At 34.2% G+C, this 19,233-nt stretch overlaps 1 protein-coding gene across 1 annotated transcript; it reads left to right on the top strand.

Moving 5' to 3' along the window:
• Window positions 1-4,239: 4,239 nt before the first annotated feature.
• pah (phenylalanine hydroxylase) lies at window positions 4,240-18,927 on the top strand. Its single transcript, XM_024292928.2, has 13 exons — window positions 4,240-4,394; window positions 5,066-5,182; window positions 10,140-10,323; window positions 12,101-12,189; window positions 12,540-12,607; window positions 13,299-13,495; window positions 14,768-14,903; window positions 15,000-15,069; window positions 15,158-15,214; window positions 17,223-17,318; window positions 17,658-17,791; window positions 17,870-17,985; window positions 18,304-18,927. The coding sequence occupies exons 1-13, from the start codon at window positions 4,314-4,316 to the stop codon at window positions 18,345-18,347; spliced, it is 1,389 nt and encodes a 462-aa protein (XP_024148696.1). The 5' UTR covers window positions 4,240-4,313; the 3' UTR covers window positions 18,348-18,927.
• The last annotated feature ends 306 nt before the right edge of the window (window positions 18,928-19,233 follow it).

Here is a 19,233-nt window from a genome sequence, read left to right as displayed (position 1 = left end):
GTAGGGTTGTGAGAGAAGCTGACAGACAGTTGTAGTTATAGTTCTGATTGCTTAGATTTCCATAAATCCATAATAACCATAAACACTTATTGGTATTATCCTAACTATTTGAGATCTAAGAAAGTGCTAACCAAACCTAATAGAACTAACATCTATTTTGAAGAGACTTTACTTCATCTGACAGCCTCTATGAACATGTTAGGTCATAGCAACCATCGCGTATTTTTCATGTCTAGACTCAATGAATGTTTTTAGAAATTTTCGCCTCGCTACGTTAAAGTCTGTTTCCTTAGCAACCATTAAACTTTTGGATCTGTTTGATTTAGGTTGACAATTTTCTGTTTTTTTTTTGTTTCTTTTTTTAGTTATTTATTTCAAATATTGGAACAAAATTTGATCTAGTTCAGATTTCTATAAATACATAATAACAATATTCACTCGTTGAGTTATTAGAGCTTTTTGAAATCTAAGAAAGTGCTAACCTATCCCAATAGAACTAATAGCTCCTTCAAAGCGACTTCATCTCAAATGACGGCCTCTACAAAGATGATAGGTCATAGCAACCATTGTGTTTTTTTCATGTCTGGATTCCATAAATGTTTGTAGAAATTTTCGCCTCTCTATGTGTAAATTGTTTCCTTAGCAACCATTTGGATGCCAGTCATACTCTATACGGATTCAAATTCGGCTGAAAAAATATTATTATTTATTTATTTCACCAAAAAGTAAACAAAATCTTAGCTAGGGGCCAACAGCTCAACCATAGTTCATAAAAGAGAGTAACTACTTAAGGCAACCCTGTTTACTTTGGACTTCTCTTTCATAAACATTAACAGATATTTTTCCTCCCCCCCTTTGGATCTGTAGGGGCGGGGATTCTGGTTCCTCTCGTGTCAACAGAACCATGAAATCGGCGTAAACAATTGCAGGATGTGACCGCCGTGTTGTGACTCGTTGCAGATTTAGAGCCTCATGCTTCAGTTCAGTCACTCGTTTACCACAAAGGGAAGGATTGTGAGCCACAACTTTTTCATTCTCTTCTGTTCTCACTTCTAAAATATATTATTTATTGAGTCACTTGCAATTTTTGTTGAATGATGATCCACATTCTTGGTTTAAGTGGAACATTTGAAACATCTCTTGGGCAAAATTATCTTCAGAAAAGCTAAATTAGATGTGGGAAAACTGTGCAGAGTAATATAAAAATATGAAAAAGTCTCTGAGTGACAAAATTAGGACAATGTCCTTAAAGAACGAATGTTCTAATCAATATTTAGAGCTGAAAAGCTAAAATATTAATTTAAAAAAAGAGCCACAAAGAGGTAAATGTGTTAGATGTGAGGGTCACAAAACATGAAATAATAAAAAAACTGTGTTTAAAATGTGAATAAAATTCTAATACTAATCAATTGACCACATAACTATAATTATAAATCACCAGTCCATGAATGACTGATTAAAAACCAGTAATAAATGATCTAATGTGGGAAAAAAATCCCCTTAAATGGACTCATTAAATAGTTCTTATTCCGTTCTATTTTCAACTTTGATCCCATTTATCCCCTTTTTTCCATAGCAACAGTCATTTTGTGACTTTCTCAATCCGTATTAATACACTGATGCTTGATTTGTTTTTTAATTCTCAAAAAGTTGTACTTTTTTTTCATAAAAATGTATAACTTTTACAAACTAAAGTCACTGTTTTTCCACCAACAGGGCGAGAACACGACCACCAAAGACACAAAATACTTCAAATAAAAATATTTACTGTGAAATGAACAGATAACAAAGTTCATGGATGGAGGAAAAATGCAAAAAAATAAACTTAAACTGTCCTTTCCAAATATTAAAATTTGACTTTCCTTTTAACTTTAGAGTATGTTTAACGCTTTATTTTTTACATTGTTTCCACTCATTTGCACAGATTTTAAAAAAAGATGAAAACATGTTATTTAATGTATTGAGTGTATAAATTACAAATATGATTTTGTCTTTGTTGCAAGTTAGAGTGTTAAAGACAAACCAGTTTTTAATGTTTAATCTGTGCAAACACTAAAAAATAAAGTGTTTAAAATAATCAGAAATGTCAAATAAATGGTGTCAAATGGAAAAACTGCACAGAATCAATTTATCCAACCAGCTATATTCTGAACACTCCAAATCTAATTTGGGCTCACAGGGTTGCTGGAGCCTATCCCATCTACTTTCGGTCTGTTTTCATTTATTACACTCCTTTAAATACAATTTTATGAATAAAACCACAATTTTTTAAACATCTTAGGGATTATTTAGAGCAAAACTTTAAAAATAAATATTTTTTTAATTTTATCTCAAAGATGGAAATACTTTGAGTTGAATCCATATTTTCCAAAGGTTTCTCCTCAGCGATAGGCTCCCGTGGTTTGTAAGAACGGATTATTTTAATCTGTTTATCTTTGCAGAACAACTTTAGTCTGAGTTTGTTAGTGAGCTTATGACCGTGAAATGCTCTTTTCTGGTCTTGTGAGATTCAAGTCCCTCCATAAATGTCATGTTCAAAGTCCCAGAAGTGTTAACGTCGACTTCAAGGAACTTATCCTCTCTGACCCCAGCCGGTCACAGCAATGCCCCCCCACCATTACTGAGTCTGGTGTGCAGGATGTTTCCTGTTAAAGGAATGACTTTTTCCCTCACAAGTCGTTGATTTAATGCTCAGAAGTGAAATAACTTAAATTCTTCCACGTGGTCAAACGATGGTCATTTATATTTGCTGTTCACATTTTAATGGTTTAGTTTATTTTTTTGATGTTTATGAAGCGTCTTGAGAAAACATCATTATAGATAAAATGAAAATTGATACAGATGTTATTATTTTATTTTTTTACCCAGAATTCTTTGTGATTTCAGAGCACGATGTTCACATTTCCCTAAAGTTGCAAAGCAATCCACAACATGACACTACCACCACCGTGCTTTAACATCTGAGATTTGGGTTTTGTGAAATATAAATTTATAAAACAAATCAGCTTTTCTCAATTACATCTGACAGATGGTTGTCCAGACAAGGTTATGATTTTTATTTTTTATTTTATGGATTGGATTTAGTCTTCCTGGACACAATATGATGATTTTAACTAGAATTCATTAAAGCAAAACATGTTTTGGTGCTCTATAATAAATACAATTCACAAGATGTTGCTTTTGTTGTAAGCATGTAGAAGTGTAACATCCACTTCTATCCTGAGCCCTCTGAATCCCCTTTGGGGTCATGGGTTGCTGGAGCCTATCCAAGCTACTCTAGACAAGTTGCAAGTCTGTCACAGGACCATTTAACGGTAAATTCGATTTTGAAACTCTTATTGAATTCGAAGAGGGTCTTAAATCGCCAAGATAAGAGGCTTAAAGCGCCGTGTGAAAAGGAGGGTTTTGGATGGGCAATACGCCGATCTTTACGCCAATTTTCTTGCCGATTTATGACCCCCCTTTGCTCACCGCCAAAGTACAAACATTTTCTGTCTGTAATTATCCAAGTTCCCAGAGTCAGTAAATGCACCAGAACTGAGGTTACAAGTCTCATTGTTTTAATTGGTTCTTCGTGTTAGCTCCGCCCAAAACCCCTGATATATATTATGTTCAAAATTGCAATTTTAAGATTCAAAAACCAGAAAAAGAGTTAAAACTTAAAAAAAAAAAGTTTGAAACTGAAGTTTTGAGTTTTGAAGCTTGAAAATAAGTTTGTTTTAGAATTTCAAAAACTTTCAAACACTTTTTTTTTCTTAACACCAATTTTTCAGCTTGAACTTTTCAAGTTGTTTTAATTGGTTTTCAAATCTTTATGACCCCAATTTGACTCCAAAGGTCATCATCTCCACCTCGTTTTTGTAACTTTTTAAAGTTAAGTTACATATAAAAAAAAAGAGTTATTTTACAGCTTTAAGCTCAGTTATGGCATTAAATAGTTTACTGGCTGATCCGAACATGCACTAGATTGCATCTTCTATAAAGAATGAAGATTCCTTTAGAAGAACTAAATGTTGACCACTTTGCAGAAATAGTTCCTGAACAAAAAGCATTCTTGAAAGAGTTAAAAGGCTTCAAATCTGCAGATCTCAGCACATTTTCAGCAATAACTTCTACCTGCTCTCGGCTTTCGAGCCGCCTCAAGGCAAACGGCGGACAACAGAAGCCAGATGTGCCATAACAATTCTGTTTCACAACAGCTGTCCCATGACACTCCACTGCAGAAGGGGGTGTGGAATCACGTGGCCCCCCGTGCCCTTAAACCCCAGCGGCACGCTCACAAAGTGCAGCAAAGCCTCCAGCTCAGCATCAGGATGGACGCAGCCAACGGGACGGTGAACGGGAACCACGGCGGCCCAGAGCCGGCGACCGCCGAGCCGGGTCAAGGGACCAGGGTAAAAGAAAAACCTGCAGATTGTGACGTTTGTGCTGTTTTGTGATGATGAAGCAGGACTTTTGGCTGCTGCTCTAGAATGTTCTGGTGAATAGAGACCAGAAAGAGCTGATGTGAGAGAAAAACAATGAGCTGGAGAAAACAATGCAGCAAATTTGATGTTTTTAAAGTAAAATAAATACTAACTTACAAAGAAAAACAGGAATTAGAGTCAATTTTTTTGGTTTGTATTCGCTAAAAAAAAGATTATTTAATAATTTTTGGCTAAATGTGAATAAAACTTTATGTTTTCTGTGGGTTTTTGTAAGCTTTAAATCATTTTCTAACAAAAAAAATTTTTTTTTTAGCAATTTCAGCAAAAATATAATGAATATAATCAAATGTAAAGTTTTTTTTTTTTTTGCACGTTGTTTTGAGACGTTGATCCCATCTGAGTGTGAAGCGTCATGGTTGTGAAAAAGATTTTCACCCTTGATCTTATAAATGTGGCTCTAATTAAAAACAGACATGGAAGAACAGGAGAAATATTGAAAAAAAAAGCCCTGAAATAGTGAGGAATTTCAGCTTTTTATGATAGTTTTTGAGAAACGGGGGATTTTTCTGACCTTTTCCAATAACCTCAAAACACGGAGCATTATTGCACTTTGAGCTTTCATCTTTTTTTTCCTGCAGAAGAGACGGGGCTCCATGTACCTGGAAGAGGAGACCAACAAGTCCGGAGTGATTTCCTGCATTTTCTCCTTGAAAGAGGGGGTGGGAGCTTTGGCAAAGGCTCTGCGGCTCTTTGAGGTAGAGATAAGCTTTCCTGCAAGAAAATTGGGAGAAATTTCTGCTGTAATTTAACCCAAAAGAGTTTTTAACAAACTCTAATGTCCTTGATCTAACAATAACGTCAATAAGACAAAATCCACCTTTAAGATTTTTCTTAGAACAATTAATTTTTTTTTATTTAATCAGATTTTTCTAGTAAAACAGAATCAAAAAAGTCAAATTCCTAGTCTTTTGTGAGTCTGTAGGAAAACAAACGGAGCAAATGTCACATGTTTGCATATCAGTTGTGTGCAAACACGGCGAGCTGCTCTTCGATCCAACCGCTGACGTAAACCAGGTTCTGTAGAACAACAATCACACAAAAACACCTGAAGTTCCTTTTGACGTACACGTTGGGTGAATTTTTTACAAGTTGTTTGGAAAGTTTGGATGTGTTTTCCAAAATAAGCATTTAAATGAAAAAATCTGATACAATCATTCATTAAAAAATAATAAACTTAATTATCAGATCATTTAATTTACCTTCAATTCAAACATATTTTCTACTGTGAAAATTATTTTATTTTTAGCCTCCATTTAATTTCTTTAACATTGTGTTTTTTATTTTGTTTAAAAAAAGCACCCAACTTAAATGTTTACTATTTGAGAAACCCCAAACACGCTAGATTTATAAATGCTAATGCTAGCACGCTAAAAGAATTCTAAATCTAGCAACTTTTGTTTACACATTTTAAAATATTCAGTACCACCATGCTAATGCTAACTACAGCTAAAAAATGCTTAATCAAATATATTTTCTGGGATTTATTTGAACTAAAAACTTTATTTTTCATTGACTTTTACTTTTTAACCAACAATCAAATCTGCTTCAATCATGCTAGCTTAAATTGTGCCACCCCGCTAATGCTAACTACAGCTAACAAATTAATTAAATTAATTGTGTGGGAGTTCTTTTAACTAAAAGAGTTCTTTTCATTGACTTTTACTTTTCAACCAACAAGCGAATCAGTTTCAATCATGTTAGCTTAAACATAGCATGCTAACGTTCACATTCACACCCAGGGGCAATTTAGAGTAACCAATAAACCTGTCAAACATGTTTTTGGACGGTCCCCAGAGAAAACCCACGTATGCAAATTTCATCACGACTCACTATATCGTGTGTTTGCCATTTTTTTAGTGCTTTTTGAATCTACAATTCCAAAATCCAGCACCCTAGAAATTTCCCAGAATTCTTTGCGAAAAACAGATAGATTGGGAAATATAGACCAGAATGCTTGAAGAATTTTTGTGGAAAACGGGTATTTAAACGTACTTTTTGATGAACCATCTCCGTGTTTATCATCAAAACATTGTGGAATCATAAATAGTTGTCATGAAATGCTTGTATGGGTGAGATTTTGACTTTGTGAAATTGGAAAAAAAAATAGTGAGCATGGTACCTGAGTTGCATTTACAAAATCACTGAAAACTGAGCAAAAGTCAGACTATTTCAGTGTCTTACATTAAAGTAAAACTAACTACTGTTGTGTTGTTTTGTAACGTTGCTCCCATTTGCTTTTGCTCATAACGGTTTCTTATCTGCGAGAAAATAAAGGTTAAAAAAAGGATCAAATTAATTGACGGTGTGGGATTATATAAGTTTGTTTCCTTCCACTCCCTTTCAAGCGATCTACTTGTGATTCAATGAGTTTTGTTTTTTTCATGTGTTATTCCTGATTGCTCAAAATAAACCATTTCATTCATTCATTCAATTGAAAAAGCGTCAAAAATAAAAAATACAAGGAAATGACGATCCGTTGGTCATTTCTAAGATTTTCTTGGCCTCTTTTATTTTGAAAGGTTAAAATATTAGCTTCACTTGAAATATTCACTGTTCCACTTGGTAAACATTCCTGTTCTTACAATTACTCCTTAAAATACCCAATAAAAACAGGGATGGGCAAACTTTATTACTCGTGGGCCACAAAGAGTTTTAAAATTTGACAGAAGGGCCGAACCAGGAACAGATTTGTGGCGAGTTTTAGTCATTTATCTCGTAAAAGAAAGAAATAACACGGGATCTGGATAAAAACGTACCTTAATATTGATTAAAATTACTTTAAAACAGAACATTTTGTAGTTTTTATTCATAATTGTGGTTTTTTGCTCTCATTTTAGTGCCACTTTCACCAATGGGTTGATTGGGCTACGTTCATGTGGTGTTGAAATAATTGAAAAAATGAATGGAAATCACACATAAATATCAGAAAAACAACAAATCTTCAAACACTACACGAAGGCAGAATAACTTTTGGACAGTTTGGACAGTATTGTTTTTTTTTTTGTTTGTTTTGTTTTAATGAGATGTTTTAAATGTCAAAGATTTTGACTCCGGCACTGCTAGCTCCAACTTTAGAATGCTACATTTATTATAAAATAGTTTCAGAGTTCATCACAGCATATACAGACCAATGATTAAGAAGGAATATTTGCAGATTATTATTTCATCAGAAAAGTAATTAACACAAATTGGGCGTTAAACATATTGCATATTATTGCAACATTTTGCAGAATTACCACTTGTTTCGTAGTAATTCTGTGATAATTTAAGATTAACTCACGTCTGCTCCTAACCAGGACTGGAAGAAAAAGTGATTTTTTAAGCATTTTTCTTCTAATTTGCAACCTCTAATGTGAAGGACGCTAAAATGTGATTAGAAAACAAACTTCTAAAACACTCTAAATTGTGTTTTATTGTTTTAAGTTGTAAACTTTCAATCTTTACTTTGCTACCTCTAAGTCTAGAGGGCAAAAACAATTCAATTTAAACTTTAAATATATTCTACTTTTAGTCACTCAAACGTTGGGGAACACAATTAAACATTACATTTTTTATTAAAATTAAATGGCTAATTAATTCTCTGTTACTATGAAAAATGTAATCATTTAGTAGGTTTTATATGCCTTAAAAAGGATACATTTACCTAAATATGAGACAAAAGGTGTTGAAACATTGCATTAAAACACTTTTTTTTAGTGTTTTAAAAATAAAATCTTGTTTTTTGTAGATCAATAATTAATCCATGTATATGTAAAAAACTTCCAAAAGTAAACAGTTGTTCACCAACTTTTTTTGTTGCAAAAAAGCTAAAAAAAAAACCAAAAAACAATATTTTATGTTTACAAACATGTTTTCCAGAGGAAAACTTTCCGTTTATGCGAGCAGCAGAAAATGCTTCGTCACGGCGATCAATACCGAGCGTGTGCCAAACGCTTCCCCGTTAAAAGCAGCTGTAAACACCAGGAGTCCGCTTGGACCTATGAGCTCCCTCCATGCCGATCCTCCCCTGCTCCGCCCCCTCCACCCACAGCTCTCATCGTCCAAGCTAGTGAATGCCCCCCCACCCCCAAGCTAAAACGCCCCTGCTTATCGTTGGGTAATGACTCCCCGCTAAGTACATAAATGCATCAAATCCAACAACCGAAATGCAGCTCTCTGGTGTCTTGTGACAAGTTTACTCTCACGTCTCCATGTTTATCCGCCCCCACGCCGTAGGTTTCCTGTGACAAGTCATGCTGCCAGAAAACCTTGACCTTGCACCAGAGGAGGGACGGCTCGCAGGGGTACACAAATCTGGCGGCATGACCCTGCACGCTGCCCTGAAACGACCGGTTTCTCTAACCCTAAATAACATGATTAACGATGATTTAGTCTGCAAGAGTCAGGTTTTTGACATATTTCTAAATACTTAGTTTATTTTGTCTTCACACGTCTTCATTTCTGTTTGAAGTCCCTGCAGAGGGAAGCAATAACACATGGCTCACAACAATCGGATCCAGATGGGAGGAGGCCCCCGAGCTAGCATCGTTCTTATAGCAGTGAAAGAACAACATCCAGCCCTTCAGGTTGACCATGTATAGACTACAGGACAGATAGATGTCAAATATTGAGGAAAATTTATATGGAAATGTCTACTTTTTTGTGGAAAAACTACTAAATTCAAATTAGTTTTTCAATCTTAATATGTTGTTAAAACGTTAAATAATGAATGAGGTCAAAACTGACAGATGACGTTAAGGGCTGTTGACAGAAGTTAAAGGGCGGGGCTACCGCACTTGGCCCCTTTTCTCGATTTTAGAGTCAATATTTACATCTTTACTGACAAAGATTAAGAACATCTTTAAAACACGCTTCTTTCAAAAATAACGAAAGCAATATTTTAAAAATGAAATAAAAGCAACGATGAATCTGTAGTAATGGCCTTTCACTCTGAAGTTCTCATTTGTCACCCTTCCAAAATCCTCTGCGCCCCCCCTTCCCATATAAAATGTTCTAGCTCTGCCCCTGCAGAGGCTTCCAATTTGGACTTAACCCAAGAAAAAGTTTTCTTCTGAGCTTTCAAAATTAATTGGACAACTGATTTTTCTTTTGTTTATATTACGTAGCACTGATTACAGCAGGCAATAAAAAATGAAAATAAACTTAGATAATAGTAAAAAATATCTAAAAATTAATTAAAAAAATGTTCAAAAGAAAAAGAAGAGAAATGAAATAAAAAATAGAAGAGAAATTGTGTGGCTTCTCTAGGGGTTTTGTCCAAATCTGACAGGCAGCAATCACTTTAGTGAGGAAACACCACCCTCTAGTGGTGAAGAAATACATTGCTGCAAGTTCAAATCTGAAGATTTTCTTTTATTATGTAAGAAGAAATGAATTTATATTGCACTTTTCGCAAGTCAGAAACCACAAAGTTCTTTACAGATTAAAAGGCTAAACAAATGTAACAAAATAAAATATAAATAAATAAAATATCATAGGTAAAATGCAACACATTTTTCGAATCGATAAGGGTAGATGTAAGTTTAAAATTGCATTTATGAGTATTTCTTTATTCAAATGAACCAGGAAATGCAGTTGGAAAAAGATCGTAGAAAACACGATTTGAAAATAAATGAAAAGATGACCGGAGTGGGACTTTGTGTGGTTTGACAGGATAACGGCATCAACCTGACGCACATCGAGTCCCGTCCGTCCCGCATGGACAGAGAGGAGTACGAGTTCTTCATCAGCGTAGACTCCAGCTGCTCTCAGGCCCTCGATGACGTCATCGACGGTCTGCGGAAGGAAATCAGCGGCGTTGTGCACGGACTGTCGCGCAACAAGCAGAAGGACACAGGTTAGTGTGTAACAACACTCTACAACCACACAAACTGAATCCGAACACTCCTCAGGTCACAGGATGACTGAAATTGTTTCCACTTTGTATCATCCTTAAACAAAAAGATGTCAATTACATTTCTCTTCATAAACTACACGATCTATTTCAAATACTCGTACTTATAGTCAAGTATACTTATTAAAATAGACTCCAAGTGTACTGCTTTTTGCCAAGAGATCATATGATCTTACAGTTTGAAAGAAGTGAAATAGTTTAAAACAGAAATTGAACAAAAACACTCACATTTCTGATGAAATGAGGAACATTTTTGATGAAAACGATGATTCATTTTCTTAAAATGTCCAAAATTAATAATAGTTTCATACAAAATGTTTAGTATTTTTAAACACCTGGTAGGTAAATATGCTTAATAACTGCAATAATTTTGGTAATTATTGAGTATTTGTCAGCATAAAGCTAGACTTTTTCTAAATTATTTTTTATCATAACTGCTTTGACTTTATACTCTCACATGGGATCTTCCAGGTAGAATAACATTTAATAAATCTCGAAAAAATGTGGAAATAAATCAAATTTGAATTTAAAAAAAATCAAGAAAGAAAGAACTTTTTTGGACAATAACTGAGGTACATTTAACCAGAAAGCCTGAAAATATTCATTTAATGTCATTATTTGTGCCTCAAAACAACAAAAATTTAAAAAATTGTATGAATCTTGTTTACAGAAATGCATTATAAGATGGTATTTTTGTTTGAATCCCCTTTTTAATAAGGTCTAATCAGTGAGACTGTCCAGTTATTCTAGCATCAAGTAATGTTTATTCAAATTAAATTCTAATTTTTAAAGTGTTAGAACCGACAAGAACATGTAAACTATTTATTCTTTATGATAAAACTGGAAAAATTCACAACAAAACATTAACTACGTGACTTTAAAAAAACACAGTTTTATCTAGTCTAATGATAAAATAAAACCACTTTGACTTTTATCGTTACATACAGGTAGAAATATTTCTAATAGATCTACAGAGAAATAGAAAAAAAAAGCTAGAAATAAAGAACTTTTTTTGGTAATTTATTTACTTAAGTACCTGGTTTGTGTAATTATGATTTTATTAATTTTTAAGGTGGACTTTTAATAACTATTTTATCAAGCCTAACACTGAAAATTTGTCAGGTTATTTTAGCATGAAGCTTTACTTCTATATATATATATATATATATATATATATATATATATATAAAATCATTATATATACAAACATTTATTAAATTTAAATTATTTGTACCCCAAAAGAACAAAATGTTAAATATTTTTAAGTATCTTGTTTTTTGTGTTTATAATTATGTTTTATTTTACATATTAATTGTTTGGCCACATTTTCAAACGTAACCCTGGAGAACCCAAGAACATTCTGTTCTTTAAAAGTTAACTATTTTGTCTGTTTTTCGTTCATTTTGGGAAGCAGCAAATAAAAGTGGCCAATGAATAAATAAATCGTCAGCAAAATAATAAATAAAAAACAAAACAAAAACTTAAAAGACAATAAAAAATACAAATAAAATATAAAGATTCATATTTAAACAAAGTATCCATATAACTCGTTTAATTAGCTTATTTGGCTTTAAATATTTTATTTGTACATCATTGTTTCTATTGTTAACTGATGTAGTTCCTTCTCAATGTAATATGTATTTATAAATATATCAAAAAATGCTTGGAGTGACTCTTGTGTCAAACAAACGCCTTAATTTTCCGTCTTCCTGTTCTCCAGTTCCATGGTTTCCTAACGACATCCAAGACTTGGACCGTTTCGCCAACCAGATCCTCAGCTACGGCTCGGAGCTGGATGCAGATCACCCCGTAAGTCCTGACTCACCGTGTGTCCGCCACTTCCTGTGTGCACCCACACATGTCATGAAAGCGGCGAGGAGCGGCCCACTCCGCTCTGTTCTCATGGAAATGATACGGACGCACAAATTGATGTCATTGCTTTAATTGAGCCCCTGTAATTATAGATAATTGCTCCCTTTTGCCACCGCAATTAAAGCCGCATGAACTAAAGAGCCCTCCACAAAAGGCTGCATTTGAATATGGATTGGGACGCTCCTTTTGGAGACGGAGAGCATAATTCTCATCCGCGGAGGATTTCCAGGCTTTGATTCAGCGGTCAGGTCCCACGCACCAATCAGGAGGTCTGTTTGTGTTTCCAGGGCTTCACAGATCAGGTGTACAGAGCTCGCAGGAAGGAGTTTGCCGACATCGCCTACAACTACAGACAGTAAACACTTTTTCTTCTCTGCCAATTGCCTCCTAATGTCACAAAAAGTCGTTTTCAAAGGGATTTGGACCAGGATTTAACCAGGACTTGTCTAATTTAATTCAATTTTATTTTTACAGCTCAATATCACAAATCAATTACCTCAATAGGCTTGAAGCAGAAAGTCAGTCATATAATATAAATTATCTTAATAAGAAAGACGTTAAAGATATTCCTAATAAAACAACAAAAAGTTCATTTTATTAGTGTTTTATTTAAAATTATTTAAAAAATTAAAGCTGTCTTAACTTGTATATTTAAAGCCTCAAAGGGGAATTTTTGAAAAAAAAAAATAATTTGGTATTAAAAATGATAAATTAATAAAAAAGCACTCTTTAAAAATCAAGTTTGAGTTTAAATATTAATATTTTGCATGAAAATAAAAAATAAACTACATTTTAGTTGGCAGAATCATATAAAAGCACGGCAGAGGAAGTGTCATGATTTGGGCTCAAAACGTTTCAGCCCCCAGAAGGTTTTAGAACTAAATCAAAAGTAGAATTTATGACAAAACAAAGAAAAAACTGCCAACAGAACCAGAAAATCCTAACTTCCTTTTGAAATAAGGGTGACAAAAAGCAGTTTTATCTGAAAAGACAGAACGTATAATTCCCACAATTCCATTTACTCACATTCCGTCTCTTTCTCCCAGCGGCCAACCCATTCCCAGGGTGGAGTACACCGAGGCGGAAAAAGAAACGTGGGGGATCGTCTTCAAGGAGCTGAAGACTCTGTACCCGACCCACGCCTGCCGCGAGCACAACCGGGTCTTCCCCCTGCTGGAGAGATACTGCGGCTACAGGCAGGACAACATCCCGCAGCTGGAGGACGTGTCTCGCTTCCTGCAGTGTAAGTCAGGAAGAGGGCGGATGACACCCACTGCTCATGTTAGATTTAACTCCTTAAGTTTGATTTAGTCCCTCTGAGACAAAAAAAAAATGACATTTCAGCGAGAATTTATGATTTGGATACATTCTAGGAAAGATTTACCTGATATTGATGTGATACTAAGTGGCTTCAGCTTAAACCAGAACTTAACGCCGCGTTCACACAGCACGAGGAAGAGCGCTCCGAATCACCTCCAGTTCACACCAGACGCGTATTTTTTCGCTTCTGCTCAGCTGTGGTTATTTAGAGCTTTTACAATTAATTTGACATTGGTGCACATTGGTCTGTGTGTTTGTCTGTTAGTTTTGTGTGTTGTTTGTGTGTTTATTTTCATCTGTACAGTCCGTTTAGACACAAAAGTATGATTACAAATGTCAATTTGGGTAAGAGAGATATAGTATGTCCTTTCCATCAAACTCATTTTGACAGGTGACCTTTGACTTCCACATTCCGATGTGATGACGTAACAATTTGATATCAATTTGATATAAACTTTATATAAACTTTATATCAAATGGATATATATCTCTCTTGGGTATTTTATTGTGAAAAATGTCTTATATTTTGAAAACTGAAAGTTTGAAAACAAAAGTACTGTAAATATGTTAGTTTTTATCAAATTAAATTTTTAAGTTGAGTAAACATTTCATTCAATATTTTAATTTGATGAAAACTAATAGTTTTAAATATAACCTGGTTGTTAATTAATCCAATATTTCACTTTTTACTGTGTAAACTTCTCATTAGAAATGGCCGCTTGAACACGAGTTTTCCTAGCTTGGTGTAAACGTAGCTTTAGAAAAATTGATTAACCAACTGAGCAGATCAGCTTGTAGATTTTGGCTTTATGTCAAAATATTTTTTTCTAATAATAGACTCTTATAATGAGATAGAAATGTAACAATTAGGAGCATTAAGTTTATTTAAACTAATACATAATTTTCCACATTTTTTTTAAGCAAAAATACATTGGTTATAAAAATACATTTTTAATTTTATTTCATTAATTTAAACTTTTTTGTGGCAGTTTTGTGATTTTAAACACTAAATAATGCTTATAGAGTAGTTTTTCCTACATTTATTACTAGAAAGTCCAGTGACTCACAGGCCTTACATAACACAGAACATGATTGATGTTTTCAAACCGCCTGTTCAAATCCCTCACTTCCTATGTCTCTTATTCAACCCTCACGCCCGCTCCCTTTCATCCCGCCGCCGCCGCCGCCGCCGCAGCGTGCACGGGTTTTCGGCTTCGCCCCGTGGCCGGCCTGCTGTCATCCCGAGACTTCCTGGCTGGACTGGCCTTCCGCGTCTTCCATTCCACGCAGTACATCCGTCACGGCTCCAAGCCCACGTACACCCCCGAGCCGTGAGTGTCCGGCCTTTCATGGTGGAACAAGCAAACAGAAATGAAAATGTCTCTTCTGCCTGTCTGTCTGTCTGTCTGACTGTCTGTCTGACACAGGGACGTTTGCCACGAGCTGCTGGGACACGTCCCTCTGTTTGCTGACCAGAGTTTTGCCCAGTTTTCACAGGTCTGTTAAAAAAAAACAAAATCTGACTTTTACAGATTATCAGCCTTAAAAACAATTCTTACAAAAAAAACATGTTTGCTCCTCACAGGAAATCGGTCTGGCCTCTCTTGGTGCCCCTGATGAGTTCATAGAGAAACTCGCTACTGTGAGTATTTCTTAAAATGGTCAAAGAAAATTCACGTTGTCAGCAATTTTTGTTAATCTGACATTTTTTTCACTAGTCGTTAGTGCAAGAAACAATAGATGAAAATGAAACGTATATTGTTGAAAACTGACAGTATTTGATAACTTTCAGAGTACTAAGACATAAATGACCATCAGTACTACAAAGCAAATCTTTCTTTACTAATCCACTTCCTAACAGGATCAGGACTAATCCAGCTCAGACATGGATCTGATGACTTTGAGCTGTAAACGTATTGGTCTTTTTTAAACGTTAATTGTTTTTTCTATTAATCATTACTGTAAAATGTTCTTTAGTTATCAGATTTTATGTATTCCTGCTATACTCTTTTGTTTACATGATTGTACAATGTATTGCTGCAATTTTAGCATATGTGCAATATAAAAGTTATAGGCGAAAAGTCCATTAGACATATGTGGAAATACATGGAACGCTCGTGGAAAGCCACAAATTTGCCTTTGCATCCCGTAAAAGTTACACAGGATTTACGTGATAATTACGAATAAACTACTTAAAGTACGCATAAATTGCGTAACTCTCTTGACAGATATCTGCGCGAATCGACAAACTCAAAAAACAATAATTACACATGTATCATGAAATACCAAAATTTTAAAATGGAAAATATGCTAAATGTTGGCAGTAGTTTTGTGACACGACCTTAACCCTTTAAACCCCAACAAATCAAAGAATTGACTGAAAATTACATTTTTAAGGAATTGTTTTAAACCATTTGATAAAATCCACAAAAGAATTTAGCAATAGCATTTTTTAGAACACAAATGAGCATTCAAGGAAAAAAGCACCTTATTTACTCACTGTCGCAAATTTGATCCACGCGTTTTTAACATAGTGTAGCTGTGACAATTAACACATTTTGTATTCTTCCAATATGGGAAGAAGTTACCGTAGATGGATGAGTTATTCTCTACCATAGAGTATAAGAACCACCATGAAATATGAAAAATAAGCAATTTTATAAGAATAAAGTTGTGGAATTATAAGAAAAAAATGTTTTTAATTTTCAAAAATAAAGTAATTCCTTTATTCTTCAAAAAGTCGAGACTTTACAATAAAACATTCTCCTTTCTCAAAAATAAAATGTTACGTATACAATGGATGAATATCACAGTTCAAGAATCTTGCTGACTCCTTACTTTTCTGTAAATGTACAATAAACAAATTTATTACTTACCCATATAAAATGACAACTTTTGAAATCATAAATTTAAAACTTTATTCTAGTAAATTTAAGATTATTTTATTATAATTTTACAAATTTTTTAACCATAAATTTACAATTTTATACTCAAATTTTTATGACTTCATCATAATTTTATCATTTTTGTCTTATAATATTACTGCTTTTTGTCAAAAATTTCAGATTTATTTTTCAGAATTTTTGACTTTATTATAACTTTTTTCCTATATTTTCACAACTTTGACAATATTATTGTTATTGTCCCAATTTTACTACTTTATTCTTATAATTATATTAACTTATTCTCATAAAATGTTGCCTTTTGCTCATATCACAACTTCTTTGTCATAAATGTTTTGTTTTTTTTCTCATAATTTTACAACTTTATTCTCATAATTTAATGATATAATTATCAAAATGTTTCTTTTTATAATTTTACAAATTTATTCTCATAAAGTGTTGCCTTATTTCTTATATTACACATTTTTTGTCTTATTTTTTTTTTTTTTACTTTTTTCTCAGAATTTTACAACTTTTCATTCTTAGAGAATTTGTTATAATTATTTGGGAACTTCTCATAATTTTATGACTTTCTTATCATTTTACAACTTCATTCTCATACATATATATATATATATAAAATATTAAAATCCTTAAACACATTCTCACAGGCAGACTTTATATTGAAGAGCTCAAATTGGTTCTTTTTTTATTCTTTTTATTTTTGCTTTTTGACATCAGACTTTTGCATTCGTTCCATGTTTGCAGGTTTACTGGTTCACGGTGGAGTTTGGTCTCTGCAAGCAAGGCTCTGAGATCAAAGCGTACGGAGCTGGCCTTCTTTCATCCTTCGGGGAGCTGCAGGTTAGAGGAAGCTGAGTCACCTACCCCCCCAAATGTTCCATAAAACACGTAAACAGGTTGCACAACTGCCCCGGTTGTCGGGGAGTGGGTTAGTGGTCCACTCTGGTTCAATGTGTCACTGGGGGAGTCGCCCAGCGGGGCGGACGTAAAGTGGTTCACTGGGTAAGCGGAGACGTTTATCCAGGTCACACGTTACGTGAGCTGAGGATGTGCACTCGGCCGGGACACCCACCAAGCTCTGAGTCATGCCGCACTTCCTGCTCATACAGGGAACGTTCTGACTTAAAAATAAATCCATGGAAAATAAAAATAAAGGTGTCTCGATGTGTTTCTATGCAGTACTCCCTGACAGATGAACCCAAACTGATGTCTTTTGACCCCGAGAAGACCAGCCTGCAGAAATACCCCATCACCGAGTACCAGCCGGTTTACTTCGTGGCAGAAAGCTTCGAAGATGCCAAGGAGAAAGTGAGGTGGGTGTTCTGATCATTAACGCTCTGCAGAACAAAAGCGCCCCATAACTCGACTGTACGTTGAATATGTTTCTGCAGGAAATTCGCAGACACCATACCCAGGCCCTTCTCGGTGCGCTACAACCCCTACACCCAGAGCATCGAGGTCCTGAACAACACCCAGCAGCTCAGGAACCTGGCAGACTGCATCAACTGTACGCAGCAGCTCAACACAAAAATCCTCTCCGTTGTTGATTTGAACAAAAAAAATCCCCAAAATCCACGAAGAACAAAAGTTTATTGTTTAAAATAGTCAATATTTTTTTTTACTTTTATTCTGATATTTTGAATTTATTTATTAGTCATAAATCTGTCTACTTCCTGTTTTGAACACGAGACATCACTTAGTCCAATTCTCATATCATCGATGGGGAGTAGTAAAAGGAATTCAGACATAGTCTAATTTCTGTCTGATTTGTACATTTTTGTCTGTTTAGTTCTGGTTATTTCAATAAAGTTTTTTGTCCTTTCAGGTGAAGTGGGGAAACTGTGTGAAGCTCTGCGGAAACTGGAGTAAAAGCTCGTCTGACCTGATGTCTTCTCTCTTCTAACTAAAAACCTTTCTTTGTATTAAATAAGTATGCATGGCAGAAACATACTATATTGATATAGAACAGACCTGCAGGTTATTTTAGGGAATTAGATGCTAGAGTAGAGCGATATGTATGTTACTATTAGTAGATAATTGTAACGGAATTACCTTTTTTTTCTCTTAAAAACAGCTTTTTTGACATAAATTGTAGTTCTTTTTTAGTTTATTTTGAATAAAATGTCTGATTAGACATAATAATTTGTTATATTTAGATTCAGAACAGCTAAATGTAGCTCTGTGAATTTTATATTAGCTCGGTTAGAAGTTTTCTTTTTAATACATTTTTAGTTCAAATAAAACTTTGATTCACTTTTGCTTTTTTATGTCATTTTACACGTGAAAAGGAAAAACTGCATTGAAATGGATCCTTCAGCTTTAATACTGTCCACATAGTAGGCAAAATGTTTGCATCACAGATCAATGCCATTTATCTGTGATTCTTCTTTTCACTGGTGAATTATTTTACTTTATGAGAATTTTTTTCAATAAACATATTCTTGTGTTACTGATGTCCAGCTTTTATTTTGTCTTTCATTTATAAATTAAAAGAAAAAGCACAAAAATATGAATTTCAGAGGATTTAACGGACAAAACACACAACTAAACAGGAACTGAATAAAACTGAACAAACATCAATAAACAAGTGAAATTCAAATAGATTTATTGAATTAAATATGTGGAAAAAAATAAAATGAATTATAAAAATGCTAAGATGACCTCCAGAAACACTACATAACTTTGAGCTTTGAGCTGCTCGAAGCATAAAATGCACTTTTTAAAGTATTAGGCCACTTTAGGCCAACAAGTTCTT

The sequence above is a fragment of the Oryzias melastigma genome, linkage group LG23 (genome assembly GCF_002922805.2).
Source record: "Oryzias melastigma strain HK-1 linkage group LG23, ASM292280v2, whole genome shotgun sequence".
NCBI lineage: Eukaryota > Metazoa > Chordata > Actinopteri > Beloniformes > Adrianichthyidae > Oryzias > Oryzias melastigma.
The sequence above is the reverse complement of the archived record's forward strand: the minus strand, read 5'-3'. Positions and strand labels throughout refer to the sequence as shown.